Source organism: Ptychodera flava, chromosome 3 (genome assembly GCF_041260155.1).
Source record: "Ptychodera flava strain L36383 chromosome 3, AS_Pfla_20210202, whole genome shotgun sequence".
Lineage (NCBI taxonomy): Eukaryota > Metazoa > Hemichordata > Enteropneusta > Ptychoderidae > Ptychodera > Ptychodera flava.
Genome location: NC_091930.1, coordinates 17,214,521 through 17,233,286, shown reverse-complemented (window position 1 = coordinate 17,233,286; position 18,766 = coordinate 17,214,521). Strand labels below are relative to the sequence as shown.

Genomic DNA, 18,766 nt, shown 5'->3' with positions numbered 1-18,766 from the left:
AACAAAACTTGTATGTATGTATGTATGTATGTATGTATGTGTGTGTGTATGTATGTATGTATGTATGTATGTATGTATGTATGTATGTATGTATGTATGTATGTGTGTATGTATGTATGTATGTATGTATGTATGTGTGTGTATGTATGTATGTATGTATGTATGTATATATATGCATATATATATATATATATATATATATATATTTGTGTGTGTATGTAAGCAGTAAAAATTACTTCAAGTAAAAAGTACTGACATATGAGAAAAAAAATTGTGATGATATTTTATAGAAATATGCCATACCCTTTTCTTTCATGCAGTTAAATTCATCACACTGTTTTTAGACCAATGCGAGTCCCAAGAAATTGGGGAGGGGCTGATTAAGACTGAAATATCATTATTCCTGAAATATCATTATTCCTGCAGATTAGGGTTACATAAAGTGAAATTTAGATTGTACGAGGAAAAGTCTGTGTTGCTGACCACGCAACGAAGTCATAACAATGCATTTATCAACGGCGAAAGAAAGCGCCGAGTCAGCATTATTTGAACTTCAAGGTTCTTTTGTACAGATTGGAACAATCTTGACATGCTATCTTGACGCCTAGCCACTTGGAGGGATATAATTTTCAAAATTACTTCTTATTCTGAGACTTTTGTGAAAGTTTCAAGAAATGCACATTTTTACAAGCTAAGTGTGTTTTATTGCATTTCAATGCACATTCAAAACAATGGCATTGGGCTACACTATGGTACGTTGTCCTTGGCGGGCTGTCCCCTGGCAGTACTTGACAATGGATTAGGCCTAAGGTAGAATGCGCCTCGGGGACAGATATTCGGACTCTAAAACTTTTACAATTCTTTTCTGATCTACCACTTGTAAGGGCTCATTTTAAAGCTTTTGGTGTAAGAAAAAAATTCACCGTTTTAGTCTTTCGAAAATCGAAAATTTTATTTTTCTCCATAGAGTTAACACAGGGATGGCAGCCATTTTGAATTTCAAATATCGGTAGATCTTGGGTTATTTGTTTGTCTAGTACCAAAATTTGCACGGTGACCCCTGATTTTTATTCTTGATTTTGAAAGAGTCCTTAAGGAAAGTTTGAGCAAAAGTTTAGGCCTAATTCTTTCTCGTTCGAGGCACATACTACCTTAAATAAGAGTCACTTTTTATATCGTTATATTTTATTTCATGCTTCATTTTCTCGCTTGTCGTTCACCAGGTAATCCAGTTGTGAGAGCGATGCCCAACGTGACGGCAGTTTCCGGACGGGACACCACCATAAACTGCAGGGTAGCGGGTTATCCCATTGAAAGTATAGAGTGGCGTAAGAACGGGGACACCTTGCCTACCAATTTACGGCAGACAGTACTCTCTGACGGCACACTGATCATCGCCAGCACGGAGAAGGGACGAGATGAGGGCGAATACTCGTGCATCGCGACGAACCCACTGGGAACAGCGTCACGAAAGAAAGTTTTCGTCACCGTTAGAGGTAAATTCATTGGAGTCCCGAGTAGCCCTGCGTACGATATGCTGTGTGTTCCCGGCGTCATACCGCCGACGCAGCATCATATGCAGGGCTTAATAGAGTCTTGAGTTGTAGAATGCGGTTCTGTAGCGCACAACTGTCCCCGACGATTTTCGCCGACTTTCTCCACCATGCAAAAAATCGCCGAGGTCAGTCGTGGGATTCGGAATAGCTGTGGAAACGCAGCTATCTGTGCGCGTAGCTACAGTAGTGTAGCTCGAGGTTTTGCCTGGGTATTTGGGCTGGACGTCAAAACCAGACCAAATACCCAGGCAAACCCTCGAGCTACATGTGTGGCGCGGTGCCTACACTGTGTTTTGTGTGTACTAGTTATCTCTGGTAGTGATAGGCCCTTTTGTTCAACCCAGCTCAATGGCATGTCACACAATCTTTATTATTATTAGGGTGACCGGACGAGAGGCCCTATTCCCTACAATGGGGCTGACACAAGTTTTCTGAGAGTGAATGCTCGAAATCGAAGGCATAAAGGGGGACCCAGGTAGTGATAAATTGTACAAATTCACCTTAAGTATGCAACAGTTGTGCACATTTATGTCTATGAACAAGGTAATGACGTGAAAATCTTGAAGTTTATGAACACATTTTGTCAACAAACGTCAGAGGGGACTCCATCTTGGAAGTCGTCTAATCGCACGCGAATGGTCACTATGAGAGATCGCGTGAACGGAAACACTTGCATTTCACAGTGAATGTTGTGAAGACTAGGAAGTCAAAATAAGTGCAAAAAATTCGTAAAAAGGTTTTTTTTTCCTTCCGAGAAACTGCTGACGAAATTTTTACTTTGAAACGGCTATGACTTTTGGCATCATTTTCCAGGAGGGAAGGAATGGCCATGCGGGCAAATTGTACCTTAGATATTTTTCTACTTGTTTTGTGCCCTAAAATAGCTCAGCTATGCAGCGCAAATTAGCGCCCACGGTTTTTCCAAAGCAGGAAGTAAAGTTCGCAATAGTGCCGTACTTGAACAACGTGCTTTTTCACCGGTGCGCACCTGTCTCTGACCAGAAACGATGGCTTGTATCCATGATACTGTAAACACAAAGGTCAGCGTGAGGACAATCTTCCATTTTCTTTCACTGAGACTCATCAACCCATACAATATTCTCACAGAAATAATTTGGAAACTATCAATGCACCTTTCACCGACTCATTATTGTACAGTTAGTCATCTTTGAGCCATTTTAACAATATTTGATCCAATTTTTGGTCATATTGTCTCATTATTCCTCATTACAATATTCTCAGGGAAAGAGTTTGGAAACTTTGATTTTCCAGAGGCTGCCAAATTGTGATCATGCTAATAAGCCAAATTATTTTTTCAGATTTGGACTTTGAACCAACACTTTCAACAGGTGCCATCAAGATTTTGGCAAAAAATTTCAGTTTTAAAAATCGTCCGGTCACCCTATTATTATACTCAACTCACACTGGCAGAGAGCATGGTATGGTAAATTCCAAAATCTTTAAAAATCAATATTTTCCCATTTACTCCATTCAGTTCCTCCGGAAATCGATCCCTTTGAATTCCCGACCATGCTGCGGCAAGGAGACCGAACCCAGTTCCCCTGCGTGGTATCCAAGGGAGACATGCCCATCACGATCACTTGGAAGAAGGATGGCAGACCTATCCCAGAAGGCATTGGGATCTCCATCACCAACACCAACCTCTTCAGTAGCACTCTTTCCATTGGAGATGTCTCTCCCCATCATGAAGGGAATTACACCTGCGTTGTCCGCAACGATGCCGCCAAGGTCACATACACCAGTGAACTTATTGTTCTAGGTAAGCATCCTGTCGCATAATTCGCCTTGTAATTACTGCTAACATCAGTTACACTAGAGCAGGTGTTGTTTCCAAGCAGGTGTTTGAACTCAGAGGTGCATGAGAAAACAAAAATCACACCAAGATATCGCCAATAACATGTCTGTGTCAGTTATCTTTGAAGTCCTAACAATATCGCTGTAATTGAACTTTCCAGGAAATTGTGTTCCGTGACCCAGCTTTGTCAAGTTAATCACAGCTAAGGGGTTCTTTCTCCAAGTTCAGTATCATGATCAGATCATAAATTGACACTTATGACATTTGTAATGCCACACTCTGGGAGTAACAGTACAGTAATTTAATCCTTTGTCTTTGGTATAAAAAATGTAATTGCATGATGTGCTGCAGTGGTTCTGAATGTCGGTGATCGATAGATTGCCATTATTTACAGCAACTTGAGGGGTCTGAAACTACGGCTACTGTGAAACACTTTGAATTAGCTGCATATATGCATTTTAGCGTTCTTGGATTTTCTTTGCAATCAGCAGGTTCTTGAATGATCTACAACGACATCCTAACCATAAAAAATATCAGGAAATCCAATAAAGGATATATTGAACGTAATCCCAACCTGATTGGTTGTTTTGAAATGTACAGCAAGAAAATTGAGTTTCAGCCAATCAATTGGCTAAGAGCTTCTGAGGCACTGTACATATACCCAATATGTGTCAAACATTAGAAGGAGCCCTGCAAATTCAAAAGTTAGACTTGAGTCATTATGACAAGTTTATTCACATGGATATTCACGATTGCGCTTTGTTCTCCTCACAGTGCCTCCCAGATTTGTCAGCACACCGAAGGATTCATCGGTTATCCTGAACAAAGCTGTGACCATACCTTGTTCTGCGGCTGGTGCACCAACTCCCACAATTCAGTGGAAGAAGGCAGTCGGTAGGTAATACAGTGATCCAAATTTTAAACCTTGGGGCTCAGTCATATGGATTATCTTTACACATTAAATCATGATTTACAACACTTCAATTGAAATATAGTGTTAGTAAATAAGATTGAGGTCAAAAATTCGGTGCATTGAAAAGTTCCTTTCATTGAAAGCAATGAAATAATTGTTATCAAGAGCATTGACTAGCTCAGCATGAGGAACTGACCTGTATCAATATTCATGTTGCAGGGCCCCCACATTGTCAATAATACTTTTCCATATTTATGTTTAAGGCCCTGGAGCTTCAAATTTTGTTGCACTTCCAACTTACCAACGAATACGGGTGTCAGAGAGAGGCAGTCTCACCATTATTGGAGCACAGAAAGAAGACAGTGGTTACTACCTGTGTCACATTGGCAACATTGTTGGATCGGACAGCAAAACGGCCATGCTGACTGTGTACAGTAAGTGGCCAAACATGTTTGAAGTCAAACTTTTATTAAAAACTATCTACTGTTGATTGACCAATCAGAGTGCTCAATTCAGGGTGTTTTATCTACTCGTAAAGCCTTGGTCACCAAATTCCAGAAACGAATGACAGCGCCGTGGTAAAGTACTGTCCAATCAAAAGTGAACGTCATATTCTGTAGACATCTGGTACGTTTTAATATTCAAATTTGGTAACACAGTGGAAACCAGCTTCAACACAAAATCTGCTGTGGTACAAACATAAACTAATGTGCCCTAGGGCATTTATAGGATGTTCCATTACATTGGAAGGCTATTTCACAAATAAAAGTTTTAATTCATATCCTAAACATGTTACATTGACAAAGGGACGGTTGACGTAAACACATTGAAAACCAAAATATATCAGTTAGGGGCGATAGTTTTTAAGTCGGATAAAACCCTCGTACTCGGGCTCTTCTGGTATATAAAGTCCAACCCTGCGATAAAATGTCTCGGCCTGCGGCCTCGACATTTTATCGTTGGGTTGGACTTTATATACCAGAAGAGCCCTCGTACTCGGGCTTTATCCTATACAAGAGACCAGTCCGATAATGATTCCCATGGTGGACCAGTTATCACCCTCCCTTGAAAGAATATCCTATATAGGATTCTTTCTAGACTTCCATAGGACAAAATTCCATCCCACAGGATTGCCAATGGCAGACTACAAGAGTCAATAGGAATGTAGACACGTGGGACTACTTTGTGACTGAAATCCATCAAGGGTCCAAGACTACAAGAGGAGTCCTGTTTAATTTTCGTTAGTTATTACTGTGGGGTTTTGACATGAAATGTTTAACCAAAGAAATAAATAAATAATTTGAGATACAAAGTTTTGTGCAAATTTTGTTCAGATTTTGTAATCTGTAATGTCCTCCGACAAAGATCTCCATTGTTTCCTTGTCATAGACACAACAAAGTGAATCAGCTAAGGATTGATTTTGAAGTTCAAGAAATCATTTTACTTAAATTTCAGTACCTGCATACTTTGAGAGCCACATGGAAACCAAGGAAGTTAGGAAGACAGAGGCAGTGACCTTGACGTGTGAGGTCAAAGGTCACCGACCGATCACTGTGGACTGGAAGAAAAATGGTGAATTGTACACAAACCTGGAGACTTCAGAGTATCAGATTAGGACCAGCAACGAAGGTGATATCGTGGTGTCCACAATGAAGATTCTAGAAACTAAGAGAGGCGATACAGCCAACTATACGTGTCATGCTGCTAATGGGTATGGTTCTGATGTCAAGCAGTTTAACCTTGTCGTTCAAGGTATGAAACTTCGCGTCTGTGAATTTCTTTATTTAGCAAGTGTACAAGAGAAAGTTAATTTTGTGATGGTAGCTGCAAGTATGTAGAATGTATGTATGTATATGTGTATGTATGTATGTATGTTTTCACATAAGTACGTGTACTTATGTACATATGTATGTGTAATGTACATATGTATGTATAATGTACATATGTATGTATAATGTACATATGTATGTTTGTATTTACCACTTGTGCATGATTTTACTGTGATTAAATATTGCTCTGTGAAGTCAGTCTACATCATTTTCATCAAAAGAGGGATTTCAACAAAAGTTTGGATTTTGACTTTCTTATTACAGTTATTACCCTGTCGTGATGTGTTTTTTTTCCCCAACAATTCTATACTTCAAGCTGATCCAAGCATTCATATGCTGTGCACTTTCTCTTCAACAGCGCAAGTGTAAATTGAATACAGCTGATGGTATCACCTCATTTTGAGTCAGGGATAACGCTTATGAACTCGAAATAAACTTTTTTCATGTAAAATGACCGCATAAGACTCTGTTTGATTAAATTCCATGAATTTCATAAATGATCAAAATATGTTCAAGTGAAGAAGACTTGATTTCGACTTTTCAAGTGACTAGCAGAAAGAAATTGAAATTCTGCGTTGAAATGGGTTATAGACAGAGAGCTTATAAAGTGCAGAGAGCATGAAGTTGTAATCACCATAGTAATTACTTTCAACTTGCATATAGCCTCTTTAAATACAAAGTTCACGTTTCAGATCAGGTCAAAGGTCATTCCTGTTTGAGATGGAAAATCTAATCTGGGTGAGACGAATGGGAAAAAGTCAAACTTGTCAAATTTCTGTCAGTACAAGAATTAATATATTGTCACCTACTTGGAAACTTGGCATGTATGTCACAACGGGTCAAGTCAATCAACATGTTTACACTGTCTATATTTTGTGAGACTGAAAAACGTTAACGTCTTTATTAAAATGTGATGTATCCAACATGGTGTAGCTCCCTGTTTGGTTTTTATCTGACTTAAACTGACAGTGATAGATGAACTTTGCAGGATACTATGTCATATTGCCACAAAGATTATTTCTTGTTCTGAGATCATGAATGCAGACATTCCATAAAAATTTGTTTTATTTTTTTCACAGAGCCACCAGAAACTCCGACTAATCTATCAGCCATTAATCGGGGCAGTAGAAGTACAACGATAGCATGGCAACCCGGATTTGACGGAAACACCCCACTGACTGGGTACACTCTGGAGTATAAGAATGACTCTGACGCCTGGCAGGGTGGGTTGCCACATCTACGTGTGGAACCCAACGAGACGTCGCACACAATCACCGGACTTCATCCCTATTACACTTACAATGTACGCATATATGCTTTCAACGCTGTCGGTGTGAGTCAAGCCAGTAAAGATACCATATTCACCACACTACAAGAAGGTAATACCAATGCATTAAAAACATATCTTTTAGTGAATGTGTATTGCTATTGTGTTTTGTACTCTTTCTTCATAAACTAACTAGCTCTCGTTTTTTGCTGACACTCTTCTTGTACTTTTTCATATAATATAGCTATTTGTATATATCTGTGGGTGCAAATCTCTGTTCAAATACATGAATAAGTAAATGAATAAACAGACAAATGAATTAATATGGTGGAAGATGAAAGACTAAGTTATATTCACATTTTGCAAATTCATTTGAAAATACTGAGTATCGATGAAAGATATATTTGCAGTGTTTTGGTGAGAGTAGTGTTGCCCTGGTATATTTAATCAGAGTTTCCAAATCAATGTCATCGGGTTAGGGATTCAGTTTTGTAAATCAAAACAGTCATATTAAGGGACAACTTCTGTATTGCTGCAGCTCCCATACCTTTCGTATGTGTTCCCAAACCAATATTTAACCTTTTTACCACAATGGTTTGAACGGTCCTGTTGTGTTTCTATGGTAATCTTGGACCTCTAGAGAGGGACATGGGGGTGAAAGGCTTAAAACACTGAATTGGCTCATATGTGTCTGTTTGTAATATAGTCAACATTTATTTGCTTTGAGAAAGAGGACATCATTTAATTAATATCATGTGGCAGATAGATATTTATGTGATGTTTGTAGTTAAAATCACTACGATTTATTCTATTGAAGTTGCATTTTTCCTTCAAAGCAAATTCATCCTGTCGCCAAACAATAAAACCCTACATGATCTTTAAACGCGATTAAATTTCTAATCCATGAAGTCAGAAACTCATCCTTTTTTTCAATAAAAACTGCACAGCAGTGGTGACTGGATTAAATTAGATTATCTTTTGTTGGAAAAATTGAAAAAGAAGGATGTAATGTTCTCTGGACATGAAATTTTAATGAAGCTGCTTTGTGTTTTGTGTTGGGTTTCATTAAATCATTAACACGTTAAAAAAAATTTCTATGCATGATGATCAATTTATTAGAAATCTCTTATTCATACAATAGAGAAGTACAGATCTGCATTTTATGGGTCGATCTTGACTCGGCAGAGTTGTCAATTTTAATTAATTGACAAAGTATTTTCAATTTTAAGTGAACATCATTCATAGACAATAAATTATTGAAAATAGTATTTGACCATGTGAACCCTCTCATATCTGTTTTGCTTGAGAAAAGTCCAATTTCGTTCAAAATAAACATAGAATTGTACCACATTTTTAGAGGATTTTAACCTGATCACCCCCACTTGCCAGTAAACAGATCCACAATCACTAATGATAACAATGAGTTTGGGCCAAACCATTGTGGTGAGTGAGTTACGGGGTAAAACTATATGACAATTTTGAACTCTTTCTTTTTATTAGTAAATTTCATAATTTCTTGAAATTTATTTGAATGAATCATACACCAGTACATGTGTTAGACATTTTTAAAATCCTTGTTTCGACAGTCACTTATTTTGCAAAATAGGCATATTGAAGTGTGAATCTCCTTGCTTTCATTATAGCTCCATCTGGGCCACCTCTCAACGTTGAACTTGAAGCTGCAAGCTCTCAGAGCATACTTGTCAGATGGAGGGTGAGTATAAAGTGAATAGAATTATTTATTTATGGAATATCTGAAACATGCATGACCTGGTAACTGAACAGGTGAATAGCCAAGATACCCTTGTAGCAGAGCTGCTTGTGCGAGAACCTAGCTCCTTCCAGATTTTGTCACATCGTCAATTGCTGTAAAATATTACAAATTACAATGGCAGGTGCTGAAGTGGTTTTCTTTCTATGCAAGACAGCTGGTTTGAAAAGAGCCATCTCCTCAGGGTGTCAGTTGGTGTGGAATATTTCACAGCGTAGATTCTGTGTATCGCGTCAAACACAATCACAAAGCCACACTTCTGGTGCATACAGTCACCAGTTTAGAATGTTGTAGACTCAACTCAGACTCAAACTGTTGGCATACCATGCCACGGACAGTACTATTTCATTTGTTTAAAAGTTTGTACTGTCTTAAATGTATTGAAAAATGTTTTTACATATGTGCAAACTAGTTCACAATGCAAATTAGTTTACAATGCAAATTAGTTTCTGTACTGTTTGATCCAGCAGACTACAACAAATAGCTTTAATTTGGTGAATATTACGGACCATAACAGAAAGAGACGAAAGTGCCAATACATATCTTGTTACTCTGTTTGCACACAAAACTCCCTCATGATTACAACAGCTAAACTGATAGTCTTGCTTACTTTATACCGGTACATAGAAACCATGATCAATGTTCTGTTGATAAAATAATTGTTTGCAAGCAGAAATATTTTGATATGTGCAATGGATAACCAGTGACCCCAAAATCTGTAATTAAGCCAAGTGATTGGATTAATGCATGCATGATGCATAGGTCACCATTTGGGTCAGAGTTCAATGCTTGCATGATGTCACAGGTCACCATTTGGGTCAGAGTTCAATGCTTGCATGGTGTCATAGGTCACCATTTGGGTCAGAGTTCAATGCTTGCATGTCACAGGTCACCTGTTGGGTCAGAGTTCAATGCTTGCATGGTGTCATAGGTCACCTGTTGGGTCAGAGTTCAATGCTTGCATGGTGTCATAGGTCACCTGTTGGGTCAGAGTGCAAAGGGTAAAGAGCAGCGTGACTGAATTGTGATATTGATTTTCTTTGTTGCTTAGCAACCGAGAGCCGACCAGCAGAATGGGGTCCTAGAGGGGTACCATATCGGTTACCAGGAGTTCAATACATCCAGCCATTACTTGTACAGGACAGTTAATGTGCAGAAAAGGCGCAACGGCCAGGAGTTCACTGTGGAAAAACTGAAAAAATTCACCAAGTACAGCATCGTGGTACAGGCATTCAACAGTATCGGTGCCGGACCGAGAACTGACCCCAAGGTCATCATGACCCAAGAGGATGGTGAGTCTGGTCGCCTTGGATACAGTTTTTGAAAAACCGTCTCAATGAAGATCTTGATCACCTTTGAGGGAGTGGGTTATAGCACTTACAGATAGTGAGACTAATATTATAGCTGGAGAATCTGAAAACTTACATGTTTTTGAATATTTTTCTTTCAGTTTACATTTTTCAAATTTTTTTCTTACCATTATTGAAGTTTTTTTGAAATTACATTTGACTAGACACATGAATTCTATTTCACCATTTTGAAATGTAAAATATGTATTATAAAGTGGTGTTTGATTGACAATAGAAATGAGGGCAACAGCATACATATATCACATGAGGTATGATTTGTGTTATAGCAACATTTAACATTTTTGCAAAAACATAAAGTTGAAGAAATGCAATATCTATGATTACTTCTCCAGACAGTACTTTGAAAGACTGATTCTGTTTGGTCTCATTTTTTCTTTGAGGCCTGAAGACAAATAAACATTCATTCAATTTTTCTTTGAAGTGCCAAGCCAGGCCCCAGTCGGTGTCCAAGCCATGCCCCTCAGCTCAACCGGCATGAAGGTACTGTGGGGGACGCCACCCCTCTCCTCCCTGAATGGAATACTCCAGGGTTACAAGGTCATCTACAAGCCAATCAGAGACGACGAGGATGAGACGCAGACCTTTGTCCAGCAGAGCAAAGGGTTGTTTGTCAACATCTATGGACTTGAAAAATTCACCAACTACAGTTTCGAGGTGCTCGCTTACACCCGTGTGGGAGATGGCGTGAAAAGCTTTCCTATCTATGAACAAACGGAAGAAGATGGTAAGTACCCGGAGAAAAAAATATTTATGACTTTTTCTGAACCTTTTACCTTTCAGACAGTATCACTATCCCAACTGTCAAGTCAGTAAAAAGCAGTATTGAGCCAAAAACTAGAGTATTTTCACCAACTTTGGCTTGGTATGCTATAGCACTTTTTAGTCTGTAAAAATTATGTTTACAGTGTCTCTGTTTTTAGGGACCTTCAAATGTTCAATATTGCGTTAAAATGCGCCATATGGGACATATATAGTTTGTCCAAAGGTTTTCCAATAGTCAGAATTCTGCAAAACCAACACAAAATGATAACAGTTTGTCGTACCTTTGCTATACTAATATAAAACATAGAATATAAATAACAATGTGGCAATGTAAGCTTATTTAATGCTGATAATAAAACTCATACTAGCAAAAAAACCAGATTAGTCAGTTTGTAAAAAATTATTATTCACCATGAAACCTAATTTTTTTTTACAGTACCTGATGAGCCTGCTGACATAAAGGCACACGCTGTGTCCCCTACCAGTATAATGGTATCTTGGCAGCCTCCCATCTATCCAAATGGAATCCTCGAATCGTATACCATCTTCATCAGACACAGAGAAGGCAATGAGGTATTTATACAATCCTGCAAAACAGCAGAGTGTTTACTGTGATGACTGTGTGAAGTTGAGATTGTTATAGGTGTCAAGCAGGAGATCTTCGGAGGAAGAAAGGTGGTCAATAATGAAGAAAAAGACCTGCTGTGCAAAAAATTACCGAAGAAAAAAATTGCTGCCATGCTGCTATTTGTGTAAAAGATATTCAAATGAAATTAGATGGATAAAAATGTGAAAATGGGGGGTTAAAAAGTATGCATGCCATACAAAGTAAAAAAATTGTCAAAAACTTTCTGTATTGGTATTCTCACTTACCCCCTTCCAAAGATTCAAAGGTTCATTGCTAGGGCTATTTCAGTGTCAGTTGTTGCTTGGTGACATGCATTTTGTAATTCACCACAATGGCTGTTTTCACAGGTAACAGAAGAGTTACTGCTGAAGCCGCCGCCAGCAATATTGTACCACACCATCACAAACCTTCAGACAAACTTTGAGTACGACTTCTGGGTGATGGCCTCCACCAACAGAGGGAGAGGTCAGCCTTCCAGGATTGTCACAGAGATACTGCTTGAAAGAGGTAATGGACAACCCTGTGTAGTCGTAATGTATAGCTGCTTTTACAATGTACCACGGCCACTCACTGTGCGAGGCAAGCATGTTGCCTGTACAGTGTACAATATACAGTAAGCAGTTTTGCGTACACACAAATGAGAGTCACAGAGAAAGCTGCTAGCTGGGATGGTAGTCAAGATGATTTGCAGTCTGGCTTTGCATGCTGACTGACTTTACTTAATTAATGAGTCGATGAATGTGATCAGTACACTGTGATATCAAAAGTAATTGCCTATATTGTATGTACGGTGTGCTTATGCAACACAGTGATTTGGCTAGCTTATGGGAATTTTACTTTATGACTCAGTTAATTTCACAGACGTTGATAAACAATGCGGATTGCTGAATTTCTGAGACGTGCTTACTGTCGTCACACGGCACATTTCTGGGATTGCTGAAAAAAAGATCTTTGGTTCATTGGAATGACTTATCATTTGCAATAGTACAGCAACAAAGAATATAGGTCTACAATCTGTGGTAATGGTCACTTGAATTTAATGTAGTCTTGATGAAATGGAGCAGTTACTTTTATACGATCTTGCTTCCTAATTTTGACATCAAATATTTTACCATTTACAGTGGCAGCAAGAATCAGTTCCTTTCCTCTCATCTTGACAACGCCATGGAAACAGGATGTGGAGCTGCCGTGTGTTGCCGTTGGAGACCCCTTACCAACAGTCCAGTGGAAAAAGAACAGGTATACCATTTTCTCATCTCAGTTTACTGGTCAGTTCCATTGACTGTAGCTTGTCATTATGCGGAAAATAGAATGCTCAGAATTGGAAGTTATATATAATGTACCAACTGACTGCAAGTGACCAATAAAATACTTTCTCTAATATATTGAATTTGAATTGTTATTACTTCAAGTTTGATATTTGTAGAGCAGTGTAAAGAGTTATGCCATGGTTATCCAAAGAACATGATTTCAATAACATCACCGTAAGCACTGGTATATGTGTGCTATTCTTGACTGTAGAGGGCGCTGTTGACAAACGTTGCCTGGTCCCCATCAATTTGCTTAACTGGGTTATTGTGAACTGATGTATACAGCAGTCATTCAGTTTGCTAATCACTGCTGTCTGTTCAATGTAATACAGGTTAACAACACCAATAGAGCCGTCAGAACAGCTTCAAATATTTCAGAACGGTTCACTGTACATTAAGACTGCGAAGAGCCTTGACGCCGGTAACTACACTTGTAAAGCGGCAAACAAGTGGGGCACTGATGAAATCACCGTCCAGCTCAAAGTACAAGGTGAGATAATATTAAGGATATTAAATTTTGGTGCAGATGAAGATTTCATTTGAATTGTTGTATGTGATGGAAGCTGTGTAGAGATGGGACTCATAAGGTTTGTAGTTAATTGTCATGGTAATAGTGGGTTTGAAAGGGGACACAGGTAATCTATGGGTTATCACATGGGATATGGAGTATCACTTAGTGAGAGAATTTGCTGTGAGAGGGCACTGTTGCTGGATGTAGGTATGTCAATTAATTTGTCACACACAAGGAGTAAATACCGGTATTGTCATTGTTACTTCACTAAGCTTTGAAATTTGCAAAGTGTATGTGACTATAGGTTTGGCGCTCTGCCAAATACCACTAGGATTGTCATGTGACATTCATCTAATATGGTGCAGACTACAGCTGCCAAGTTTTGTATCACTTACTGGAATGTATGATGTTAAAGAGACATTCAGTAAATTGAATGAAAACTCATTTCTAAAAATTACATCTATGCGAGAATTAGTTGTTAGGCCAAGGGATGTTGACATGTACGTACCATGCGCTCATCAGTGACCAAAGTCACATGACTGCCAGTGGCCGCACAACAAAATTCGCGTGCTCATTCTATAATAGCAAAAGTCACAGTCACTATCAATAAGTCACATGATTATTAACATAAGTCATATGATCATTGATAAGTCACATGATTATCAGTTGCTGAGAGCAAAAGCTATATGATTTGGTGGGATAGACAGCATATAATGTTAACTACTAACATCAGCACATTAACCATTTCTTTCGCAAGCCGACCCATGGATCAACTCCCTACTAACACACTTCTCTCCCTATGCTGCTGGAGTACTAACCAAATACTAATCATTGTACTAACATAATCTTAGAAGTTGACAACATTGGTGACGACATGAATCAAAATGAACTGCATTGTTACATTTTGTATGAGACGCACATCATTGATGTGTGGGATAAAATGTGGCTGAAATTCCTTGGACTGCATAACAGTGTGTGACATTTAGAGTTATATTTTGACATGTTACATGTGAGATCACCAACATGTATGAAACATGGAGGAATGTTTCATTGAATGGGACTAGTATAGCCGTCATGGCCATGTGTTGGACCACATGATGATATACATCATGTGGGACGTGTGCAGCCATACATATTATGTTGATAAGTAATTGAAAGGACGACTTGAGTTCATTGTTTGTGGAGGTATCCATGTATCGAAAATTAAAGCCACTCTTCAAATTTCCAGTCATTCTATCTGTGAGAACATAAATATGTGCCAGCATTATTCTTTTTGGGTTTATGTTGTCCTCATTTTCATAAATCTGTTGTTAAGATGAACCTGGAAAGGTGGAAACTAGAAAATATCATTGAATGTGTTTACCAATGTGTTTACCAAAACAAAATCTGAAGCTTTCCCCAAGTTTGTGACTTTTGTGTCAAAACATAATGTTTAGCAATTGTTTTTCAAAACTAGCATTGATTCAATGTCAACAATTCACATAAAAACAGTTTGTAAAATTAAAAAAATGCTGAGGAAACCAAGATTTTGTGCGGAATATTGTTTACAAAAATCCTGAGTGATGCAGCATATGTATCATGTAAAACTTTTACAAAAGTTACAGACTTCATCACTTGGAAGCAAAAGGAAACACTGTATCTTATATCAGGACAGCAAATATACCATCTTCTATCACTGATTCAGAAATAACAAATTTAAAAATAGGAAGGGAAGGAGATATAGATAGAAAAGTATGAATGAACAATGATTTTGGAAGTTTGTTCAGATAGTGAGCATTATATTTTGTATTCAGGAACAATAGAGAGGACAAGGAAATATTTCCAGAATTGTAACCTGCATGTCTCATGGTAGACTAAAAATCTGTTGCCTGAGGGCGCTGTCTATGCCTCTCCCTTGTAGAGAGCGCCCTCAAGCCACAGATCTTCAGTCTTGTCTCAAGGCCTACAATGTACAGAACGTTCACAAGAGAAGTGTCATCCTTTTTTGAAATCATATGAAGATTGGTACATATTCTTTTATGGCACACTTGCAAATTACTGTCATGGGAATCAAGAAAAAACATCACAAGAGAATAGTGTCAATCCTTAATTTAAAGCTAAGTTTGGAATTCACTCGTGATTTGGAAATATGAATTGAATATTTGATCGTTTGAATGAAAGTCTGAAATTAGGATGAAAAAAACACATGTACTAAAAAGCCATGAGACATGCTCATTATTATGATACTAACCCAAGATTCTTATTAAATGATAGTATGTACCTCAAAAATAAAGGAACAGAAAAGTTACAGTTATCAATATGTGTCATGATATTACAATTTTAGGGTGTTGATAATTTCATGGTAAAAAATAAGGAAATTTGTGTCATAGAAACAACACGTTTTTTTGTCTGTAAAAAAGTTATACTCAGAATAGTAAGCCATTTTGAATTTATTTGTAAATTTTCATCGTCAGATACAAAAACTCCTGATTTCCAAACATTATCTGTTAAATTTCACATGAATGATTCAAAATCATCAACAAAATTGGACAATACATCATTGTTTTTGAGGTGCATACTACCGTAATGCTTGTTTTATTTACTCTGCATGTTTATTTTTAACCCTTGCATTTTGTTACCTTATTTTTATTTGCTTGTTGCACGTGACGCCTTTCTAGTGAAAAGAGAGGGTAAATGTAAGTACTGGGACCATCGGGAGAAACATCAGCTGGAAATTTTCCCACCAAAATTATTATGTGCAACATTTTACCAATTTTTTTGAATTTGTCTGTAATTTTTTTGACATTTTTGGATCAAATGAACATCACATTTTATTGGCTTCAGATTTTTATCAAAATTTTAGCAAAATTTAGAAAAAAGTTGACTGGTGTATATTTTGATATCGGCAACAAAAATTGACTTTGGCGCTGAAAGGGTTAATGAAATATTGTGAACCAAGAGAAGAGTTTACCAAACTACCAATCAACATTTCTTTCTCCTCCAAAATAAATTTTGTGACTATAGCCCTATCATTTTGATCTTACATGTACTTCTGAAACACCTATTAGAAGATTTGATCATTGAAAAAATGGTTGTGTATCTATTTACAATTGAAAGAAATGACAATGTCAATATGTTCTGTTTGGGAAGGCTGTAGTGTATTGACAAGAGTAGCTCCAACCAGTAAAGCAGACAGGGTCCGATTTTCGTCACCTAACGATTGATAATCGGCTTTTTGACACTGACTTATTTTTTGTGATTTCCTTAATTGTGATTTTTTAATTTATTTTTCGATTTTAATGCAAAATTTTATCTTACAGCACCACCAAAGGCACCCCATCTGACAGTGGCATACACGACGATGACGTCAATTCAAGTCAATTGGACAAGTGGCAGTAATGGCGGAAGCCCAATCAAAGGTAAGCAGGACTTTATCGATGGCCATTTCTTATCCATTGTAAATGAGATCTTTGTCACACCGGTTTGCCTTTTGATATGATCCAATATTGCTGTGGCAAACCAAAATATTTTGTGGTTTTTAGCCTTTCAATGAATAGGACTTGATTTTGCATGTGTATGATGAGTGCAAGTGTCCGCCTGACAGCTCTCAAGGCGATCTACGAAAATTTACAGTACTATCATGTCATGTCTAGCCAAACATGCATGTTTATGTTGGCCACACTAATAACCCTCTTTGTCAAAATTACTGATGGTTGCCAATAAATTCCTTCAAAGTGAAAACGCTATGCCAGGTATATTTGGAAAAACAGTATAAATCATTATGCAGCAATTCTAAAACCTAAAATTTATCCTCTAAAGTACATTTTGTGTTGTTTTTTTGAATGCCAGGTTTCCGCTTGTTTTATAAGAGAGACCACGGTCAGTGGGAAAATATGAGAGTGAATTTGACCGAGAGGTCCTACCGATTGGCAGAGCTATCCTGCGGCACTCCGTACAAGTTCTTCCTGGTTGCATACAATAGCATAGGTGAAGGCGACCACAGTTCTATCATAGACACACGGACTGATGGATCAGGTAGGTAGCTGTGTGAATCAGTGCTGGTGTCAGATTGGGTTTTCTAGTCATGCTACTGTACATGTGTATGAAACTCTGCTCTCATTGATTAGTTTTCTAACATTGATGAAACCAAACTTTTAGGGAAATAGCCAAACCAAATTCCTTTAAGGTAGATCATGCCTCGGGGACAGACATTCGGACTCTCAAACTTTTACAATTCTTTTCTGATTCACCACTTGTAGGGGTTCATTTTAAAGGTCTTGATGTAAGCAAACTTTTCACCAGCTTAGTTTTTGGAAAATCGAAAATTTTACTTTTTGTTCACAGAGTTAACACAGTGATAGCGGACATTTTGAATTTTAAATATTGGTAAATTTTGGGTAATTTGTTTCTCTCGTACCAAAATTTGCACGGTGACCCCTGATTTTTATTCTTGATTTAGTAAGAGAATCGCTGAAAGTTTGATCAAGGAAAGTTTGAGCAAAAGTTGAAGTCTTTCATTTTCGAGGTGCATACTAGCTTAAAGACCCAGTTCCCAACAATATCACTTGTAGTATTGTAGCTCCCATGTAACAAAGTTTGCATTGCATGCTGACAAGCATCTCAGTGTTTAACCTATCTGTCCATTTTTACATTTCCAGCGCCCATTGCTCCGCGACAGAGTCAATTCCTGAAGGAAGTGAATTCCACTTCGGTGACTATCAACTTACAGTCCTGGCAGACTGGAGGTTGTCCAATCAGAGGTTTTACCGTCCAGTATAAATTCAGCGAAAAGGACGAGTGGACGCTAGTGGCCAATGACATCCCTGCAAGTGAAGATTTCTTCGTGATTGAAGATCTGCGCCCGGCAACTCACTACAACCTGAGAGTGACGTCTTACAATGCGGCGGGTCCCAGCGCCATGGAAACTAGTGTTGCTACACTGAAATATGACGGAAGTAAGGAAAACTTTGATGGAGCCATTTTATTCCATGCTGTGATATTCCAGAATATATGTCTCTCCGTTTGATAGTTTTTCCATCGTCTCCAAGACAAG

At 38.0% G+C, this 18,766-nt stretch overlaps 1 protein-coding gene across 1 annotated transcript in view; it reads left to right on the top strand.

The window, feature by feature from the left end:
* LOC139127984 (cell adhesion molecule DSCAM-like) overlaps positions 1 to 18,766 on the top strand; it is a 51,775-nt gene that overhangs the window by 22,675 nt on the left and 10,334 nt on the right. The window contains exons 5-21 of the mRNA XM_070693846.1: positions 1,224 to 1,496; positions 3,052 to 3,336; positions 4,147 to 4,266; positions 4,549 to 4,719; positions 5,742 to 6,038; positions 7,195 to 7,494; positions 9,026 to 9,096; positions 10,205 to 10,445; positions 10,945 to 11,247; positions 11,722 to 11,858; positions 12,261 to 12,420; positions 13,035 to 13,152; positions 13,556 to 13,713; positions 16,392 to 16,409; positions 17,034 to 17,132; positions 17,563 to 17,748; positions 18,372 to 18,668. Coding sequence (XP_070549947.1) covers positions 1,224 to 1,496; positions 3,052 to 3,336; positions 4,147 to 4,266; positions 4,549 to 4,719; positions 5,742 to 6,038; positions 7,195 to 7,494; positions 9,026 to 9,096; positions 10,205 to 10,445; positions 10,945 to 11,247; positions 11,722 to 11,858; positions 12,261 to 12,420; positions 13,035 to 13,152; positions 13,556 to 13,713; positions 16,392 to 16,409; positions 17,034 to 17,132; positions 17,563 to 17,748; positions 18,372 to 18,668 — 3,234 coding nt within the window. The remainder of the gene's footprint in view (positions 1 to 1,223; positions 1,497 to 3,051; positions 3,337 to 4,146; positions 4,267 to 4,548; positions 4,720 to 5,741; positions 6,039 to 7,194; positions 7,495 to 9,025; positions 9,097 to 10,204; positions 10,446 to 10,944; positions 11,248 to 11,721; positions 11,859 to 12,260; positions 12,421 to 13,034; positions 13,153 to 13,555; positions 13,714 to 16,391; positions 16,410 to 17,033; positions 17,133 to 17,562; positions 17,749 to 18,371; positions 18,669 to 18,766) is intronic.